This window comes from Arxiozyma heterogenica (assembly GCF_036370985.1).
Source record: "Arxiozyma heterogenica strain weizmannii chromosome Unknown scaffold_9, whole genome shotgun sequence".
In the NCBI taxonomy this organism is placed as follows: domain Eukaryota; kingdom Fungi; phylum Ascomycota; class Saccharomycetes; order Saccharomycetales; family Saccharomycetaceae; genus Arxiozyma; species Arxiozyma heterogenica.
In genome coordinates, this window is record NW_027042662.1 from 927,306 (window position 1) to 948,278 (window position 20,973).

The 20,973-nt window shown below is 30.1% G+C and overlaps 10 protein-coding genes and 1 non-coding gene across 11 annotated transcripts; 3 read left to right on the plus strand and 8 right to left on the minus strand.

The window, feature by feature from the left end:
* Window positions 1-103: 103 nt before the first annotated feature.
* Window positions 104-970, minus strand: EAT1 (putative hydrolase; the record flags this gene model as incomplete). The annotated part of the gene is made up of 1 exon (XM_064861857.1): window positions 104-970. One exon carries the CDS (start codon window positions 968-970, stop codon window positions 104-106), a length of 867 nt encoding a protein of 288 aa, XP_064716812.1.
* Window positions 971-1,404: 434 nt separating this feature from the next.
* On the plus strand, window positions 1,405-2,016 carry PWA37_005415 (uncharacterized protein; the record flags this gene model as incomplete). The annotated part of the gene is made up of 1 exon (XM_064861858.1): window positions 1,405-2,016. The coding sequence occupies one exon, from the start codon at window positions 1,405-1,407 to the stop codon at window positions 2,014-2,016; it is 612 nt and encodes a 203-aa protein (XP_064716813.1).
* Window positions 2,017-2,441: 425 nt separating this feature from the next.
* Window positions 2,442-2,559, minus strand: PWA37_005416. Its single transcript has one exon. It is a non-coding gene; the product is annotated as a tRNA-Leu (tRNA).
* Window positions 2,560-4,663: 2,104 nt separating this feature from the next.
* Window positions 4,664-4,924, minus strand: AGA2 (Aga2p; the record flags this gene model as incomplete). The annotated part of the gene is made up of 1 exon (XM_064861859.1): window positions 4,664-4,924. One exon carries the CDS (start codon window positions 4,922-4,924, stop codon window positions 4,664-4,666), a length of 261 nt encoding a protein of 86 aa, XP_064716814.1.
* Window positions 4,925-5,600: 676 nt separating this feature from the next.
* On the minus strand, window positions 5,601-6,056 carry RPL24A (60S ribosomal protein eL24 RPL24A; the record flags this gene model as incomplete). The annotated part of the gene is made up of 1 exon (XM_064861860.1): window positions 5,601-6,056. The coding sequence occupies one exon, from the start codon at window positions 6,054-6,056 to the stop codon at window positions 5,601-5,603; it is 456 nt and encodes a 151-aa protein (XP_064716815.1).
* Window positions 6,057-7,481: 1,425 nt separating this feature from the next.
* On the plus strand, window positions 7,482-8,029 carry RPL30 (60S ribosomal protein eL30 RPL30; the record flags this gene model as incomplete). Its single annotated transcript, XM_064861861.1, has 2 exons — window positions 7,482-7,484; window positions 7,715-8,029. The coding sequence occupies 2 exons, from the start codon at window positions 7,482-7,484 to the stop codon at window positions 8,027-8,029; spliced, it is 318 nt and encodes a 105-aa protein (XP_064716816.1).
* A 644-nt stretch (window positions 8,030-8,673) lies between these two features.
* SCW11 (putative glucan endo-1,3-beta-D-glucosidase) lies at window positions 8,674-10,272 on the minus strand (the record flags this gene model as incomplete). Its single annotated transcript, XM_064861862.1, has 1 exon — window positions 8,674-10,272. One exon carries the CDS (start codon window positions 10,270-10,272, stop codon window positions 8,674-8,676), a length of 1,599 nt encoding a protein of 532 aa, XP_064716817.1.
* A 1,131-nt stretch (window positions 10,273-11,403) lies between these two features.
* Window positions 11,404-13,875, minus strand: CWH41 (mannosyl-oligosaccharide glucosidase; the record flags this gene model as incomplete). Its single annotated transcript, XM_064861863.1, has 1 exon — window positions 11,404-13,875. One exon carries the CDS (start codon window positions 13,873-13,875, stop codon window positions 11,404-11,406), a length of 2,472 nt encoding a protein of 823 aa, XP_064716818.1.
* A 179-nt stretch (window positions 13,876-14,054) lies between these two features.
* PWA37_005422 (uncharacterized protein) lies at window positions 14,055-14,876 on the minus strand (the record flags this gene model as incomplete). Its single annotated transcript, XM_064861864.1, has 1 exon — window positions 14,055-14,876. One exon carries the CDS (start codon window positions 14,874-14,876, stop codon window positions 14,055-14,057), a length of 822 nt encoding a protein of 273 aa, XP_064716819.1.
* Window positions 14,877-15,242: 366 nt separating this feature from the next.
* On the minus strand, window positions 15,243-16,007 carry HOP2 (Hop2p; the record flags this gene model as incomplete). The annotated part of the gene is made up of 1 exon (XM_064861865.1): window positions 15,243-16,007. The coding sequence occupies one exon, from the start codon at window positions 16,005-16,007 to the stop codon at window positions 15,243-15,245; it is 765 nt and encodes a 254-aa protein (XP_064716820.1).
* A 2,539-nt stretch (window positions 16,008-18,546) lies between these two features.
* On the plus strand, window positions 18,547-19,881 carry MIG1 (transcription factor MIG1; the record flags this gene model as incomplete). The annotated part of the gene is made up of 1 exon (XM_064861866.1): window positions 18,547-19,881. The coding sequence occupies one exon, from the start codon at window positions 18,547-18,549 to the stop codon at window positions 19,879-19,881; it is 1,335 nt and encodes a 444-aa protein (XP_064716821.1).
* Window positions 19,882-20,973: the final 1,092 nt, after the last annotated feature.

A 20,973-nucleotide genomic window follows, 5' to 3' on the forward strand; every position in this document is an offset into this window, starting at 1 on the left:
ATGAAAATATCAATTAATTTATTTCTATTTAAATTTTATTGTCCTATCTTTAATACAAATAATATTTTTCTATCATTTTCATAAGACTGATCTATTAATTTACTTATTTACCCTTAAGAAAGTCAACAATTACCTTGGAGGCCTTATTAAACTGTTCAAATAGTAAACTGTGCCCTGCTGAAAATTCAATAATTCTTCTATGGGGAAAATGGACATCTAATAGAGAGTAGTCATCTGTAAAAAGTGGTGAAGATAAACCTCTTAAGAACAGCACTTCTGTCTCATTACATTTAGCAGGCGGCAAATTATTTGGCCATTGCTTTAAATCGCAAAGAATATTAGGAAATTCTTCAATGGGTAAATAATATCTAATATGATCATCTCCATTTTCTTTATCATTTGACTTAACATTAATAAATCCTGCACCAAAATACCATCCTAACATACCAATACATTCCTTCTTCCAAGTTTTTGAACCTGGCTCGATTTTTATTTTGCCTTCATGAATTTCCTTTATCAGTTGCATGTTTAAGGTCAACTTTGTTGGTAATAACGGTGTAACATATGGCGGCATATCAATTGATACAATCTTTTTTATATTATGACATCTGTTAGATTTAATTGCATTTAACAAACCAACCTTTGCACCCATAGAAAACCCAATAATATTAATACCTCTATCCAATATTGTCTTTCGCCCAATCTCATTTTCAATAAAATGATTTAAATCATTGTTCAATACCTCATATGTCATAGGATGACATTGTGGAGATTTTCCATGATTTCTAAGATCTACTGTATAAATATCCGTATCAATTTCCTTTTTAATGGCCCTATTCAATTCATGGAATGTGTTTCTGGAACCAAGAAACCCATGAAGATTAATAATAATTGGCTTTGTACAATGTCGGGTACTTGATTTTAGCACACTATATGAAAGATCAGTTACTTGCTTGAATGGCAGTGGCATTAAAATAATTGATTTTTATTTGACAGAAAAAAAAATCACTCCCCACCAGTTGATATGGAATCCTTCGAAGATCTAATTCCTTGAACAATGCTACTCTATGTCTATCATTTTCGATGAAATCACTCGAGAAAAAGAAAATCGTTATTTTTAAACATTATGACGTTTTTTTAAAGAGGCAGAAAAATATTTCTCAAACAATACTCCTATGCAATATCCATAATTTGACAAGTTTCAGACAATATGTTATGTCAAAATAATTGCTGTATATTCTATTCATACAACATATCTATGAGTCATCAACCGTCATTAAACGTTTTGGAAATATTTTACATACAGAGTGACTACCTTATACAAGAAATAATCAAAAACAAACATCAACAAAAAAAAATCAAAGAAGATTAATATTAAAGGGGGAAAGGTTTAAGAGGTTTAAAATGTCTAGAGTAAGAAGGTTCAATTCGAAGATACTAGGATTCACAAATGGTGAATCTGCCTTTGATGGTCTGACAAATAGATATAATCAAAAGAACAAATGGTATCAACAGAATATTAACTATTGGGATATTGGACCTCTAGATTTTCATGAACAAGAGGAACTTATTCAAAGATTTGAACAAAATAATTATTCAACTAACAAGTGGATGATAGACATGATGTCTGCATTATATTTGGTTCTTGCAGGTCTATTTTTGATACTGGCCACAACAACATATCGATCAATCAGTTGTTTACTACTTGGTGATGTCCAATCCATTTTATGTTCATGTATAACGTTACGATATAACTTGACGAATGATTTTATTGTAACACGACAATTTAAACTAAGAGTCAATAATTCTACTATAAACACATTGAATTTCGTTCTATTAATATTATTCGAATGGATTATTGTAAACCACCTAGGAGGTCAGTTTAAGTGGCAAATATTTTTACAAATTCCATTGATGCTATTTATCATTACGTTGCTTATAAGAAAATGGAATAACGATATGGATGCTGAATTATCTGAATTAAGAAATCTCAAATATAAATATAAGAGTGCATGATACCAATATTAGTATCCTACAATTGTTTATGTTAACATGTTGAACATTTTTTAAAAAAGAAAGAAAAAGAAATGCCAACTTAATACCTACTTTAACTATTCTTAACATTGTAAAATTCAACTGGATCTATTTATTTAATAAAACAGCAAAAAAAAGAGTAAAAAAGAATAATACATTTTTTAAAACATATGTATTTTAAAACTAATAGTATATCAAGATTTTAAGTATGGAACTAATCACAGTATTGCAATAAGTTGTAAAAATAAACAATATTCGATATATCTATTGTCGATATCGATTTCATTTTGTTTGTTTTTACACATTGTTTCCGCTAAAGAGGGGAAGTATATACACAGCCTGACTTAGTCTATCTTTAATAGGATCTGTCACCAATGAATATATGCCATTAGTGAAAGAAAAATAAATGGTTGCTAAGAGATTCGAACTCTTGCATCTTTCGATACCTGAGTGTTCCCATTTTTCAATGGTGAAGAACCCGAAGATTCTTGAATCAGGCGCCTTAGACCGCTCGGCCAAACAACCAATTGTTGTTGTGTCTGTTGTAGAGTAGAATAATTATAACCATCAAGATTACATAAGATCCTGAATGAATCTAGAATTAATTATTGTCTTAATAAGCCATACACGTGCTACAACATTAGATGCTGCATAATAAAAAGATTGGATTAAATAAGATTTTGGCAAATCTAGAATTTACCTATTATTTTAATAAGTCCCACGTGTATTACTAATTACCATGATTAGAGAATTGGGGTGCAGTTCTAATCCACTAGTGCACCTAAATTAATGTAATAAATATATTAGCTCGTTAAAGCCACTCAATATATAAGACCGTTTTAGTAATTATATTATCGCCTATAATTGATTACTAAAACGGTCTTATATATTGAGCGGCTTTTAATGAGCTAATATATTTATTCGAAGTTACTTGACTTGTTACTTGCTTGTTGTTCTATTTATGTTTATATATAATATATAAATTATTTACAAGAAACGGTTATGGAAGATGATCTTTTATCTCCAGAAAACGTTGTTCTTTTATATGTTTTCTGGAGCTCGATCGATTATTCAGATTAGTACATTAATGACTTGACTGATTCACCCTAAAATTTATTACATTAATTTAGGTGCACTAGTGGATTAGAACTGCACCCCAATTCTCTAATCATGGTAATTAGTAATACACGTGGGACTTATTAAAATAATAGGTAAATTCTAGATTTGCCAAAATCTTATGTAATCCAATCTTTTTATTATGCAGCATCTAATGTTGTAGCACGTGTATGGCTTATTAAGACAATAATTAATTCTAGATTCATTCAGGATCTTATGTAATCTTGATGGTTATAACTATTCTATTCCACAACAATGTCCTGTCATACAAGAATAGAAGAATCATCACCATCAAAATTACATAGGATTCTGAGTGAATCTAGAATTGCCTATTGTATTTGTTGGAAAATGAGAGCTTATTACTGTCATTTTCATAAGAATTATTTTTAATTAGTTTTTCTGTATATTATGTGGTGCACGGATGTACCATAATATCAGGAAGACATCTTATTTTTTCACCAAATATGTTTTTCGAAGATTTGAAAAGAAATGAAAAACTTTAAAAGAAAACTTAAAATAAATAAAAGAATGTATACTGAATACACTATATAATAAGTATATATATGTATTTAGTACACAATACAAAAAAACATCTATAACTTAATGATGTCTACCATTACCATAGACGTAGAAGGCTCCAAATTCCAACAATAATAAAGTTCTTTGCTTCTTTTATTTATATATATATAATATGCAAGGATGATATATAAAAGATGAGCAAAGGAAGAAACATGATATGAAAAAAATGTTGGCTTTATATATTTTCATATCTGGCCTATCTTATCTACGTACGGTATCAAATTATTGATAAAGTTTGTTTACATCTACTAATAAGCAAACAATACATTCTCCACTTTTGTTTATCAATTAATGTTTACTAAAATCTAATTGGTCTATTTATTTATTTTAGAACGTTCAATTTCAGCATATACTCATATTCTTTCCATTAAATTAATTGTGGACCCATTTATTATTCTTACTACTTTGAACTGAAAAGTCCTCACAGATTGCTAACATATTCTTAATGGATGTTTTTATCCCTGTCAATAAAATACATAATTTATTATAGAAAACGATCAATAACTATTATGAAGCTGTTAATAATGATCCCCTTTTCGACATGATATCTGTACTTTTTTAAATTTTTTATTTTATTTTTTTCCTTTTTGGAAGAATATACTATTAATATTTGACAAAACGTTACAAAACTAAGGCAAGTTTAAGCAAATTTCCAAATAACAAACTTATTTTAAAATGAAGTTTAATAAACCCACAACACTAAAAAACGGGTAAGTTTAAAAAAAATAGTTTTTATTAGAAAAATAATGAGATATGTCATCTTTTACAATCTCTTATTCATGCAATATTGTAAAATACCAATAAAAAAATAATAAAAAATGTTGCGTCATTTTAAAAAAATCTTTGCATACATATACACATACACATATATACATACATACATTTATATATGAATCACATATTAATTTTTGCAAAATTGTTAACCAAAAGAGACTCAAAAAATGGTAACTGTATGGTGTGATATTATTTTTGAAGAAGTCTTACCATTTTGACAATTTTCAGAATATTCAGTAGCATGGTAGCGTTCAATAACAGCAACAACTTCTTTCCCATTTGCCCAAATAGTTTGAGTTATTGTTGTGTAAGGTATTTGCTCTGCAATATTGGTTGGAACAGGATCGCATTGTGTAATTGTAGTTACGGCAGCCTGAGCAAAGGAAAATAAAAATAAAGGTAAAATAGCAATCAATTTCATGTTTACTGATAAATTTTGTAATTTATTATAGTTATGTCTTATTTCTTTCTAATGTTGATATGATGTTAATATTCTAGAATATAAAATTTCAAACACTAATATCTGATTCTTTTTTATATCAATATTATTTTGTCTTTATAATTATTTTCAATTGTTCCATTTTTGCTTATAAACAACAGTAAGTACCAGCCCAAAGTTTTCAATACTTTTATTGGAACACAACAAAAAACAGCATTAAAAGATCTTGTTTCATAGAGGTAACATCATTCTTTTTCTTTCTTATCATATATTCAATATTTTTTCTATGTCTATATAATATATATTATGAAAAGAGAAGTGTATATGAAACAGAAAGAAAATGTTGCAAATCATGTAAATATCCTATTTAAGTAATTTACATGAACTTAAAACAATTAATCTTCCCTATTATTTTCGAACACTTTTTTAACCTCATAAAAAATTGTCTATCAACTAGTAAAATACTGAAAAAAAGGAGGCATTAGTAAATGTCCTCTACAGTATTATCGACACTTAAGGAAAGCATATGTGTTCTACGATGACTTATATGTATTTATTTATTGTTTTTGTAAAAGGATAGATAAATATTAATATAAAAGTGATTATATATTATTGCTAGAAAATATAATAAAAATTTTATTATTATAAGTATCTAAACTTAACGAGAAGTAGCAGTAACCTTTTGGAAAGCACCCTTAGCTTGCTGTTTGGAAATCTTACCACCTTGAGAAGCGGCTAAAGCCTTTCTAGCAGCCTTGTCAGCCTTCTTCTTTTCCTTGTCAGCCTTCTTCTTCTCTTCTCTTTGAGCCTTTCTAACTTCTGGCTTGACAGATCTTCTTTGCTTGATAATTTCTAAAGAAGCACCAACAATTGGTCTTTGAGCCTTGACTGTCTTTCTAGATCTCTTCTTGGCAACTTCTTCAGTGATACCCTTCTTGTGGTGTCTTCTGTATAAGACAGTCCAGTGAATTCTTCTTGGATTCTTTCTTTGGTGGAACAAAGAAGCAGACTTAGAATTTTGGAATCTGAAAACCTTGGAGTCACCACGGACGAATAAGGTACCTCTACCTGGGTAGATCTTAGAACCTGAAAAGGAATCGATTTCAACCTTCATTTTGTCTTAACTACAAATAAAAAAAAGAATACAGAACCTCTTGATATGTAACAATACATTGCTTAATATTGTTTGGATATATTATGTTAGTAAACCAATGTTTAATATTAATTAATTTAATCGACAAATGGACTTTGGGAAATAAAATGCAAGTGCCTAAACTCAGTAATTAGAAAAGAAAAAAATACTTTTATTTCAAACAGCAATTTAGCATATACTCTTCATTTTAATCAAATTTAAGCAAAAAATGAAAACAAATCAAAGGAAAAAAAAATACCACAAACGTTTCCAATTAAAATTACACCCTTATTTAATACATTTTATTCAAATTCCCACAATTAATCGGATTACTTCGTAAACACTTAAAACAAAATACTCAGTCCTTTTATCTCAAATATTTATCAGTTAACCTAGATTTAAAATATCACAAAAACTCACAACCCTGCGGTCCTCCATCATTCAATAAACTCATTATAACACTAAGACATACCTATCAAGTTGGTTTTCTACTTCTTGGGGAGCTATATGGATAGCGGAATATCTCACATACGCTCTTATATAGCAGTAGCAGACACGACCGTCTAATAATACACTTTTTTCAAGAGTCAATTATTGCATGAAACGCATTGAACAATGTCAACCCACGTCTTGGGCACAACAGTACATTCAACCACACAAGGACGTAATGGCTATAAACCACTTTTGGTAGTAAGGGAGGAGAGGATATGATTGTTTACAGTAGGTCTGACACCCTCTACCACATTCTGCGCACACGCACAGACACAAAGACACGCACGTAAAGTTTTCCTTACACTGATTACTTCTCCTCTACTGACTGATCGTCCAACGTTCAAAGCTCTTTCCAAGAGAAACTTCTCTGCTTCTTCCTCCCAACCCCCTCCGTCTAGCTACAATGACAAGCTTTCTCCCCCTAGTGTGAAGAAAGATCAAAAGGGGTCCCTTGGCATCTCCGTGAAACTTCTTCTTTGTGGATCAGAAAGTTTGGGTTCCGTAAGTTAAGAACCCCATGACGAAATTAACACAGCCGAAGAGGGATATCCACTGAAATGTATTTTCGAGTGTGACTTCTCTTTTTTTTTTTTTTCTTTTAAGAAAAATTACTATTACATTTTTCCTAATATAGTAATTAAAGTACTTTTTAATATAGTTTTCTGGGTGTACGGAGGCATGATTAAAAACAGTCAAAACGCAATATTTTTTTATTTTTTTTTTTTCGGTTTCTTTTTAGAAATTTTTCACATCGATAAAGTTGTATTTAAACCACTTAACAACATCGAGTAAAGTATAGCATGCTCTCATCTCCAATTTTCTACAAAACATAGGTCCCTTTGACATTACACATCTTTTAGAAGGAGATCCCCAAGTATAGACCGGAGTGTTATATATATCAATAAATTCGCAGAGATGGTCAGTATAATTTTGTTTATGAACAAATATTCATCGTGTAGTTTAAGCATGACACAGGTGCTAGTATAAATTGTATGCATCATTTTTTACACTATGACTATTTAATTTTTTTTGTTTTTAATTTAGAACATAGTTTTACTAACAAAGAGCATCGTTATGACTTGAGTAATTGTACCATTATTCGAAGCATAAATTTATTTTATGTTTTTTTCTTTTTGTTTTTTAAATAGGCCCCAATCAAGAACCAAGAAAACATCAACCAAAAGTTAGCCTTAGTTGTTAAGTCTGGTAAGTACACTTTAGGTTACAAGTCCACCATCAAGGCTTTAAGACAAGGTAAGTCCAAGTTAGTTATTATTGCTGCTAACACCCCAGTTTTAAGAAAGTCTGAATTGGAATATTACGCCATGTTATCCAAGACCAAGGTCTACTACTTCCAAGGTGGTAACAACGAATTGGGTACTGCTGTCGGTAAGTTATTCAGAGTTGGTGTTGTTACTATCCTAGACGCTGGTGACTCTGATATCTTAACTTCTTTAGCTTAAGCGTTTTGAATAAATGAGTATATAATTTTATTTACTATTTTTATATCTTCTAATATTCAATAATTGAGTCTAAGTGATTTAATACATTTTTATCGCTTTATATACTTTTAAAGAATATATACTTATTGAATCTTGTTTGTTATTGTATATATGTTAAAGTTGCAACCTGTAGGATAAATGTTTACAACTTATAATGGATTGATTTTAAATAGTGTATTAAAATATGAACATATATAAAGTCACTGATTCTAAATTACTAAACCGATTATATAATTTCTATTGTTTCTGCTTTACTGATATCCCTTAAATAAAACCTGATAGATATTATATATAATACATAAATTAATATTGCTAATTACCTTTAAAATCCTTAAACCCCTCTTATCATTTCAATATCTTTATAAAACAAACGCCTACTAAATATAAATACAATTGAAACTATATATGCATATATATATATACTATTATTGTTATTATTATACAAATTTTTACTTTTTAAATGAATATTTGAAATAAGAAAATAATTATGTCAATGAGTCCATCATATGTTATCATACATAACATATCTTTTATATTATCATTATTATTATGAAATGCGTTGAAAATTATTCTTTTGGTATGCTATCTTTGTGATCCATATCATTTCAAGGTAAGATATCTCTAATACCGAAAAATTGTTCAATATCATATGGACCTGGATTTTTCCAGTAATCGTTAGTAAAACTTAAAATAGTAACATCACTGTTAAGATCCAATATACTTTGTACTGCAATCAATTGATTAGCTTTACTTGGCACATTTTGACCATTTACATCACCATGAGATGGATAACCAGTCTCTGTAATGACCACATTAGGTGTACCACAAGACTTTTGAACAATTTCAACTTGACCCTTAACGAATTCACCAGATCCTGCAGCATCACAATAGACATCAAAATATGAATGTGGATTAATACCAACAAAATCAATCTCTGACTCCGTACATAATTCAGGATGTCTTTCAAATGTAACAGGAGGTTCACTAGTTGTGATTTGACCCATGTAACCAGCTGCTCTTAGTTGACTCTTTACACTTTTGATCTTATTGATCAAATCGCTCACAGTACAGAAGCCAGAGTTAATAGCTTCATTACCAACAGTAATATAGTCAAAAATATCCCAACCATTAGTTTGGCCGTATGCTATCAATTGTTGCAATGGTTCATCGATAGAATCTACACCTGCATCACTGATCCAAAGACCTTGGTTGATTGTTATACCTAGTTTAGCACATGCAGACTCCACAGTTTCAAGTGAGTTACAATCAGTACCATAGATACGAACTCTATTCACACCTTTATTCTTAATTATCTGAAGATCACTGTAAACATCATTAGCACTTCTACAAGAACCATCATTATTGTATGGAGAATAAGTCAAAGCATATGGAATAGAAGTTAGCATAGATCTAGATGGGGAAGATGCCGTTTCAGTGGTCATTTCAACACTGGTGACAACCGTAGAAGTAGTTTCCTGTGACGTATCTGAATCAGTCGAATCAGCATTATTGTTGTTAGTCACAGCATCTGTCGTTGTTGCAATAGAAGTAAAAGCAGGTAATAATGTATATTGTTGATTATTGTTAGATGTAATATGTGTGGAAAATTGAGTTTCACCGTTACCTTGTTGGGTTGTAGTAGATACAATCACTTGAATACCACTAGATTCTATAGTTTCATGAAGATGAATAGTAACCTCAGGTGATTTAGAATTATTATTTTCGAAGGAAGAAGAGGCTTCCGAAGGAGTATTAGAGGGAGTTAAAGTCAAAGTAACTCTGAAAGATGGGACTTGAGTGGATAAACTTTCATCAGTGCTTGTACTAACCTGAGCAACATCTTGGGAGACTGTTGTTTCTGTACTAAGGGAGGAAGGGTTTAAAGTCGAAGTTACAAAACCACCTATTTCTTTTCCTAAATCTTTACGGTTTAAAATAATGGTAGTTGTTGGAGTAGCAGTTGAGTCAACATCACTTGGAATAGCAGTGCTGGTTGAGGTTGTATCACCATCAACAATATAATAAACAGTTGGGGCAATCACAACTTTTGTTGTAGTAGAGTAAAAATCAGTGACTGTATTTGTTGTACTAGCTGTATATATTCGAGTAACTATTTCCCTCTTTTTAAAAAGTGGAAAAGCATTAGAAAAAGTGCCTAATACTGTCACAAAAAGCAGTATATGTACGTAATTTATTAATTGCATTTTATTATATTATAATATATCAAAAGACCAAAAATTTGTATGAAATAAAAATATGTATTATCCAAACAGATGTTATGTGAATAACAAACACTTGAAGTTAATTCAATAATAAAACAAAACACGAATGAAAGCTGAATCTAACTTAAGGAATAAATCGCTGGTGGAGCTTTTTTTTTTCTTTGGATATATTTGTGTTATCCTATAATCTTACAACTAAACGGCTAGGAATGAAAATGGAGTACCTCCAAGAGCCATTAGGAAATTATGGTTAGTGTCATTCTTATATATTTGAAAAACTTGTGAATCTTACTTCAACCCCTGTACAGTTATGCTTGCTAAAAAAAACATTATATCCATTACACCTAATGATCATAAGCATTATACCAGGATTTAATAAACATTAGTCCCGTATCTTTCGTTGTGTAAACATGGTTAATTTGTGAACAGGTTAGGAGGGCCTTCACCACAAGGTGAAAAAACAATACCTATAAACTAAAAGCACAAAGCTCATACACAATCCAGCATTTGAAAAGTGAAAGCAAAAGCAAAGTTTTAATGTTTGCTAAACAGATATTGACTAGCTCATCTTTACTAATTTTCATCACATAGCTCATCGCTAATGTAAACAAAACTTTTATACACAGTTTTCTCTAGTTTAAAGATTTTGTCCTCATCATCGACCGGCTGGCTAAATGCTGGTCTTCTCCATTTCCCTTTCGGACAACGAAGCTTGACATCCAAACACACAGAAAAAAAAACAATTGAGGCGCCAAAAAAAAAATAAAAAACCAAAGGAAATCCCTCGCCAAATAACACGGATCTTCAAACAAATAAATAAATAAACAAACAAACAAACAAACAAATAAACAAACAGAAAAACGGAAATCTATAACGATTATGCCAAGAATATGTTATTTTCATTACCCATTTCAAAGATGAATAACAAGAAAAAACTTGAATCATGATCTTGGGGATAAGAACAGTTATGCAATCGCGAGAAACTAAAAAATACTACAATAGAACAATTTTATTTGGTAAATAATAGCCTAAAAATATAGAAAGTATAATGTTATGGTATATCGAAAGCATGATTCTTGGCTACATACTTGCATAGTTATAAATGAAATATCACTAAAATCCAAGGATGTTTACTATTAAACTGGTCCACCCAGTGAATTGTTTAGCACCAGCTCCTGCCCCATCAAGCGGACTATAATTTTCAAAAACAAATCCAGTATTCCTCCAAACTTTATAGACATTATCTATGAGATTATGCCTTAAATCTGTAAATAATTGTTTAGCAAGTGCAAAGGTGCTGTCCATTTCCGAGGTCTTTGAAGAAATTCCTGGGAAATAATGATTGATGGCATCTAAACATAGATAATTGATATTCAGCCAGATTTTACCACGCCAATAATTCTCATCTGTACCAAAATACTCATCACTCTTAGATAATGATAATAAACCATATGGAGAAAACAATTTATCCTTATCTGCCATCAATCTCACCACTTTATCTAAATGGGATGAGTCACGAGGAATCATCTTAAGGCCAAATGGTAATAGTGAAACATAACCTTCATGACATATATGAACTATTTCTTCTTCATCTGCCTCTTCATTTTCTTGTATAGAAATATCACAGTAACAACCATAATCTTCACTCCAATGTAGATTTTCTAAATTTTCCATGACATTCTGCTCTATCCTAGCGAAAGCCATTTCATCTTTTTTCTTGTTTAAAACTTTAGCAATTAATTTCATAGATCTTGCCATGACTCCAACCCAAGTAAGTGTATCAACATTCAATTCAGCAATGTCTGGTGGTTGCGCTCTTGGATAATCATCTAACCCACTTGGTAGACAATGTTTAACGGTACGACCAACCCATTTATAAAAGTCATCCTTATGTAATTTATCCCACACCGGGTCTTCTTCTAATAACTCACAATATTCCTCAATTAATCCCCTTTGTGTCCTCCTAAACCATTCGAAATGTTTTTTCAACTTGGGGTAAATATCTGATACATACTTAGTAATCAAATCCAATGAATACTTCAATTGTTCTCTATCTCTATTCACCAAAAAACGATCTATATCCTTATTTATATTTGAATTCAATCCATCTTGATTAGCAAGGACTTTTGATATCATTTCACTTAGTGCTAATAATAAAGTCGGTGGATTTGCAATGTGTGGGCTTTGCACCTGAAACTCAGCAGGCACTCTACTTCTAGCCTCTAGGCCTAGGATAACCTCTCTTGCAATCCAACCATCCTCATCAATCATATTAATCCAACTAATTATTATTTCAAATGCCAAGTCAAAATCATATTCCATAATTTGTAACAAATGAAAACCTTCATCCCAATAAAATCCACGGGGAAAAAATGCACGGCTTGGAACACTAGTAAATAAATCAAAAGGTCCTTCTTCTTGTCCATTAACTAATTTAATCTGATCAAATTGATCTTCATTAAATTTGGTTGTTCTATCAATGAGTTGGTTACCGTGAAAATATCCAATACCACCTAAAAGATTTGATAATATTTCTAAGGCAAACGACCTCTTTTCTTCTCCTTCACTCTCTCCAATTGCAAACTGTTGATCAAATTTAGCATTAATATCATCAATAGCAACATTAATCAATCTAGTTACATCTTTTCTATTTAAAATATTTTCTTTCTTATCCTTCATATTGTTGTATACTATATCAAATTGAAAACTATTATTAAAATCACAGGCAAAAGTTTTTTGTATAAAATGGAAATTCCCAGGTGGGAAATTGTAGATATTTCTTAAAGTTAACATACTTGGTGCATATGCTGTATCTATATTTTCACCTTTTATTTCAATGATATTCTTGATAGAGTCAGACAACAGTGTTTGAAAGATATCCTTTGCTTTCCATACTTCTGCATCAGGGACTGTCAGTGAAACATGACTTGTTTTAGTGCAGTCAGATCCGGGCAAGATTTCCATATTTGAGAGACTATTATTTCTAAAATAATTACCATAATTATCTCTAAAAGTAACTGAATATTTGCTTAATTCAGAAGAATATCCTTCAAATACCAAATTTTTATCCTTTGAAACATCAATCAATTTTAAATATGGTTTAGCAGATCCTGTGTTACCACTACCAACATTCTGATTCATATATGTAATAATAGAAATAGCACTATTCTTTTCAGGATCAAGTGACTGCCCAGAGATTCTTGTTACCCAGTTCTTTCCATCGTGACTTTTTACAAAGTTAACCGTCAAATTTACATTATTTTCGTAATCAATAATGGATTCAGTCCCACCAATTCTTGGATCATAGACTATCCAGCTAAACTTTTCTAACTTATCATTCATATCAACCTGGTGTCTTAAATTAGGCATTGCATCTACTCTATTTATATCAAACCACATAAGACCCATAATAAAAGGAGTATCGTTTATATAACGAGGTCTGATACCAAAATAGCATTGTGAACGATATGGTGCCCACAGTAAGGATTCACTGGCAAGATCCACCAATGTACTATTCAAATTCGATCTAACAATAGATACCAGTAAAATTAAAGTGCCTACTATATAAGGGATTGATTTAAGCATGATGCTTTGGTTCAGTGAAACAGACCTATTTTATGTAAAAGTGAAAAGAAGAAAATATTTGTATATCCAAAACTAAAAGGTAATGACTTTTATGTCTTTTTCTTTTTTATTTTCAGAATAAAAAAAATAGTATTAAGTAACTCTGTTAGGAGTTTGTACAGACATCTATTTATAATGTTTCAACTTACAGGCCTTTTTTTAAAATAGATCATTTCAGAGTCATTTGATAATTTTTCAAAAAGATATCTTTTTCTTGCTTTTGTTTCCACTGTTGCATCTAAAGGCACATGTTGAAGCCAAGTTTGCTTAAAAACATCAAAAGATAATTGATTGTAACTCCTCTGGCACATATCTAAACACCTAAACTGAACCTTTTGCACAATTTTTGTTTTATTCAAAAAATCCATGATTAACTTATTACTATTATAGAATTTTAATAATTGGAACCACATATTAGGTGGCTCTATATCTTGAGAAAAGATAAGGACCATCCGTAAAAGATATTGATATTGTTGTTTTGACAAAAGCGTTTTACACTGTTTTAAAATATCGATCGACTTGAAGAGATTCAATTCCCAATGTGAAAGATATAAAATATACAATTCCACAAATCCCATAGTATAAGCCAATTCAGGCATATTATTGATTAAAAAAGGGAATACAATGCCACCTATTTGAACATATTTCTGTTCTTCAAGAAAAATTTCATAAGTTAATTGATAACAAGATTTAACTAAATCAATAAAAGCTGAATTATTCTTTTGTGATTCAAATACAGAAATAATAATTTCTCGAAGTTTCCTTAATCCATGCTCTTTAACTTCAATATTATCAGTATGAACAATGTCATAGAACAATCTTTCTCTTTCTCTTTGGTTTGCGATCAACCCATTTAAACCAGAATTTACTTGGGATCTACTTAATAAAGATGTATCCAGAAGATAGTTTCCTTTAATCCTGTGGATTGATTCTTGAGAAAACTTCTTTGTTCTATTTTCCATTCCAATGATGTTTAATATGTTCTTTTGGTCCTCTTTCTCGGTACTAAGATAAATTATAGAAATGTAATAGATTTAACCATATTCTCTGTTGTATGTTCGTTTTTAAAAGATGAAACATAATTATTTCGATGTATTATATTGAGATATATCCTGATTTAAGAAGATTCACTTTTTTTTATTTTTTTTTATTTTTTTATATGAATGTTATTAAAACATTATTGAAGAAAAACAAGAAAACAAAACATTACAGTAATTAGCAATACTCAAAAAACTTAGTACGTCTTAGTTGAGTATCTGTTCTCTTTTGCTTTTGGGTGAAGGTCAAATAAGAAAACGATCCTGGTTTGAAACAACAGAGGCCAAAATTTAATGTATTTCTTCAAAACCAATATCATCTAGGATATTCTTTAATTCTTGAGGTTTTTTATTTTGTAACAATAAGTTCAAAATATTCTTTATAATTTGTTTTCTAGTTTTCATCTCTTTTGTTAATATTTTTTCACTTTTTTCTATGTACGCTAATAAATCTTTGTTTGTTTGTGGGACATTACTACTGTTTCCGCTGTTATATTCACTACTTATATTTTTAGAGTCCCTATAAATATTATCTTCTTGATTTTTTAATTCTTCTATAGCCTCACACACCTGAACCAATTTTCCTTCTAAAGTTTTAATTAAAGTAGGGAGTTCTTTATTTGAAGGATTCTTCTTTTCATTATTTATACAATCATTTAATTGTTTGAGATCTCTGTTCATTTCAGTTTGTTCTTCTTTTAATTGTAAAATCTGTTCCAATAAAAGTAAAGGATTACTACTAGGCTGATTTCCAGCAATTTCTTCATCTCTTTGTTTTATTGATATTTCTTTAACAATATCTTTGGAAGCAAATATTGAGGTTTTACCAAATGTTACAATTATAATTTTTTCCTTTTTATGTAAATCTTCCAAAATTTTTAATAGAGGTGTCTTTTTAAATTTATTATTTAAATTTAATACCATATCATTGATAGAAAAGGGTTTCTGCTGTGAAATCAAGTATTTTTCAACAACATCTTCATCATTTTGAATTTTATTTGATATGCTATCAATACCTTTCGTTTTTTTATTTTGAGACTTATTTGGACCTGCCATTTTTAAATAAATATATATATATAAATATACAAACGTATACGTCAGTCTATGTATAAAAGATTATAAAGAAAGATCTTTTTCCAGTGTTATATCCTAGATTTTAAACAAAGGAGGAAAAATAAACACACACACACACAAATACACAGACATATACATACATACATATATATATTCTGCACAAAGAAATATTCTAAAATATTGAATAAGTGGGCGGCTAATTTTAATATATACAAAAATTTACACTCGTTCAAACAAAAACAAAAACAAAAACAGAAACAAAAAATAGATTACCAGAAGAAAAAGAAAGTGACCCAAACAACTTTTCTCCGTTTGAATGATCAATATACTTTAATAGATTATTTAAAGATATATAAAGGGTACTATTTTAGAGTATAAAAAGACCCCCTTTGTAATATAAAGACAATACAATCTGCACCTTTAGTAGAATCTATTAAAGAAAAGAAAATTTTACGAAAATGGATTTATTTTGATAGGTTACAAACAACTCGTAAGAAATCTAACTAATATCTGGTAAATATGCAATCCTGCAGGTAATATCTGACTATCAATGGAGAATGATTGGGACAACCACTTATACAAATAGTTTGGATAAGGCATTAAATCTAATTAAGTGATTCATGCCAGGAAATGATAATCACGTCAGATGTTGTGCAAGAACTCTTTGACGATTGAGGGTCATGCTAGAGACAATTTTCTTGCTTCAACACATGTTAGCTCTGTTATTAAAAGGTAATCCTAACCACTATTACAAAATCAGCAACTGGAACGATGTTTGACAAATTAATAATAACACATCAAGATCATTATCTAATTTTATATAGATCATGAGTAAAAATATTTTTATTTATACCAATTGATATAACTTAGTCATTTAACTATAACAACTCATGCACAACTCAAGCAATCATCCACTGTTACTTCTCCGCTGCAGTTTATTTACCTCCTAGAGGAAAAAGAAAAAGTTTTTATTGCAGACGCCCATTTCTATCACCTTCTTTCCCTCATTGTCGAATGCATAGGGATTCAGTTAAATAATACTCACTCGACAGCTGACAATCATATGATACCTCGTCTATGTACCTATGTCTATATATACATATATTTCCTATCATACAAATCTCAATGGGTTTCAATTAATTAATAAGAACCGAACAAGAAGTATTCTGATTACGTAACCAGACTGTGAGTCGAGACCTCATTTACTGAAAAAGGAAAAAACAAAAAAGAAAAAATTTCTTTATTTGACTTCTTTTGTTCTTTGAAATCAGCAATATAATTTTTTTCTTTCTTTAAAGGAAAGTGGGGTAAAATAGAAAAAAAGGAAAGTTTCAGAAAAACAAATTTCCCCTAAAAAATGTACCTCAATTCTCATATTTGGATATGCTCGTTTTTTTCTTTTTTTTCTTTTTTTCGATTTTTGATTATTTCAACAATATGACCTACCTTAATGATTGAAAAACCTGAAAAAATTAAGAATGTTACCATTTTGGAAACATAATTAACCCTACTTAATCTATCACTGCTACTGAACGTGCCAAACAACTTCTTATAAAACCATATTATAAACACTTTCATAAAAAGTATCTTCTTTTTATAAAAACATACAAAAGATATATTAAGAATGGTTTTACTTAAAAACACACATCCAAACAAACAAACACTTTGTACATTTCTTATAGCCTTGTTCATATATAATTAGTTTTGTCAAAAGTTAAAATTTTTGTAGTTTCCCAAAAGTATTCAAGAAAGGTTCAATCCTTCTTTTTCTAGTATAATTTAACAATAACAAACCTATTAATTCATCTTTTTTTTATTTTTTTTTTTTTTGTAACCCTCATATATATATATATATATACATATATTATAATTCAATAATTATCTTCTTGAAATAAAGAATTACAATTATCCACTATTAGATATTTCCACATACACCTGCGTGACATAAGTTAACCCTAAAAATACGTTTTTAGAACAAGTAAAGCAGTCACTCCATACCCTAACTGAAAAACATTTCTTGACAGAAAAAAGTCCGTATTTAACGATCTTTCAAACAATTTTTAGGAGAGGGCGCAATTTCTGCATAAAACACAAAAAAATATGTTATTGCAAGGGAAAAAGAAACTTCACCTAACTTTTTTTCCTCCTTTACAAATTACGTCTTTTTTTTTTATTTTTATTTTTTTCTATCAAGATTAATATGCTAAGATGTTAACAATTCATCAATAAAAGGCAAGCAGATATATCAAAAATTACGTAGAATAATAACATTAATCCATTGCGCTGCTTTAGAGTCAAACAAAAGACGCTAATATTTCCAATCTATTGTGACTTCACTTGAAGTCCTCATCGTATTTGAAGTGCATAAGTAAACAAATAAAATTTTACATTTGTAAAGATATATACAAAGTTGTGTGCTTTTCTGTATTATTAATTGTTATTACTCTATTTTCCCACATTTTATTAAAACAAAAAAAAACTTATATATACATATATACATACACATATAAACCAATATTGAATGACTACGTCTAGCGTTTCAACTGAGTCCAACATTCGTACATATTCAATAAATTCTAGTATTTCTAACAACAACTCGACGTCAAACGAGTCTAAGACTTCCAAAAAGAAAAAAAATGGAGATGATGCACCAAGACCCCATGTCTGTCCTATTTGTAGTAGAGCATTTCATAGATTGGAACATCAAACGAGACATATGAGAACACATACAGGAGAAAAACCACATGCTTGTGATTTCCCAAATTGTTCAAAAAAATTTAGTAGATCTGATGAACTGACAAGACATAAACGAATCCATACTAATCCAACGCCAAAACGGAAAAGGGGTAGAAAGAAGAAAAGTGAACAAGCTAACAATGGAACAAGTAGTATAGTTACAAATGAGTCTACTACAAAACTAGGGTCGACTTTTCATATTGGTGATGATGAATTATCAACAACTTTAACTGCCTCGCCAAAATTCTCTGATACTACAAGATCAGTTTCACAAACATCTTTCGATAATGCGATGCAACCAATAGCCAACTTTTATAATCAACCACCACCAGCACCACCAGCACCACAGCAGCAACAACAACAACCACATTATAAACCAAATGTCACCCAACAACATCCAATATTATCGAGAAACAATAGTAGACTGAGATTGAATGCATTGTCATCTTTACAAATGATGACACCTTTGTATAATTCAAAGGAGAACCAGCCTTCCATTACAAATAGGTCCAGTACTATATTAAGACCAATATATATGGATGTGCCTGATCATTTTCCAACACGAAACCAGCCTTCATATGGATTTCCACAACGACATGAAATAATACCAAGACCTAAATCATTAACAGATATAACACAGTACAGCACTGCAAATAATTCAATGACAATAATTAACAGTTATTCTACAGATACTTTAAAAAGACCTAGTTCCTCATTAAGTTTGAAAGATCTTATCTCTAAAGAGACAGATGTTATCAAGAATCATAGCAGCAATTTCTCATACGGAGACAATTCTGATTCAGATTTAGAAAATGAATTAAAAGAAGAAGACGATTATTTACAAGAATCATCCCGTAAGAAATCTAGACCTTCTACACCAAGTCTGAGTAGATCAACAAGTAGTACAAACCTTTACAATCTCTCTGCATTGACTACTTCTTCTTCAGCAATTTTCCAGGAAGAAATAGATCGTAAGTTACAAGGATTACAAGAACAACGACAACAATCAAGTTTACTACTACAACAATCTCAACCTCAACCTCAGCATCAGCCTCAAACCCGGTCTAAAAATTTATTACCACCTATAAGAAGTCTTCCACTCCAATTTCCAACTGGTTAGGGTGTTGTTAAGAGTGCTTTTTTTTTGTCCTTCAAATATTCCTTAATATGCATCATACATGTTGTTATGAAAACAATATGTAAAATTAGTTCTAATAGATTAATTCCAATATATATTCTATAGACTTTTAAAGACCTTTTTTTCTTTTTATTTTTTCAATATAATAATGTTCATCAATCGCATGAGTATTTTTTTTTTCTGGTTATTGCTATTTTTAAAGATTAAAAAGAAAAGAGGTTAAATCCTAATTTATCTGGTGATATTTTAATCACTTTACGAAAAGAGAAAAGGAAAGAATTCGAGATTATTAGAGCCACATTCGTGACGTTTCAAGAATAAAACTTTATCATTTAATATACGTTCCCATCCAATCAATCTAGCTCTAGCTATTCTAGCTGGCCCAAATGATACTTGCATTGGTATGCCTTCTATAGAAAAGGGACACTTCATAAAATCTATATTTGTTTCGATAAAACCGCATTACTCTTTTAGGGTTGATTATACGTGTTACTATTTCTGTCTAAATGAGAGTAATTATCAATTATTAGTTAGTTCTTGTTAGTTAAACTTGTATCACACAGTGTGTTATATTGTCTCGTTTCTTTTTTTTTTCTGTTTTTTTTTTTTTATTTTTTTCTATTGTTCTATTTTTAAAAGTTCCAAAATGATCTTACTGTTTCTTTAACGTTCTATGAAACGTCACCAACATTTTATAGTATTTTTTTGTTGGTTTGGTTCTATCTTGTAACATGAGATAGAACAATAGCAATTTATGAGATTCGCAAAAGGTGGAGGGGCTTCCAATAAGTGATCGAGGTGTCCTTTTAGACACATGTACGGGTTATTTTTATTATTGCTTTTCAATTTCTATTGTGGTAGGTTCGTTATTCGTTTACACAAAACAACAAGCAGATCTGTGTTACTATGGCAATAACACCCCATTAAATTAGAAGTAGTGGATATAATAGTAATTAATAATAGATTGAAATAGATTTTTATAGAATCGAGGTAGAATCATCTCGAAACAGTCTCTTTCCTTCTGGTTATTTCTATTATTTTTAATAGCAATTATTAAGTACCAGTAACCGTAGC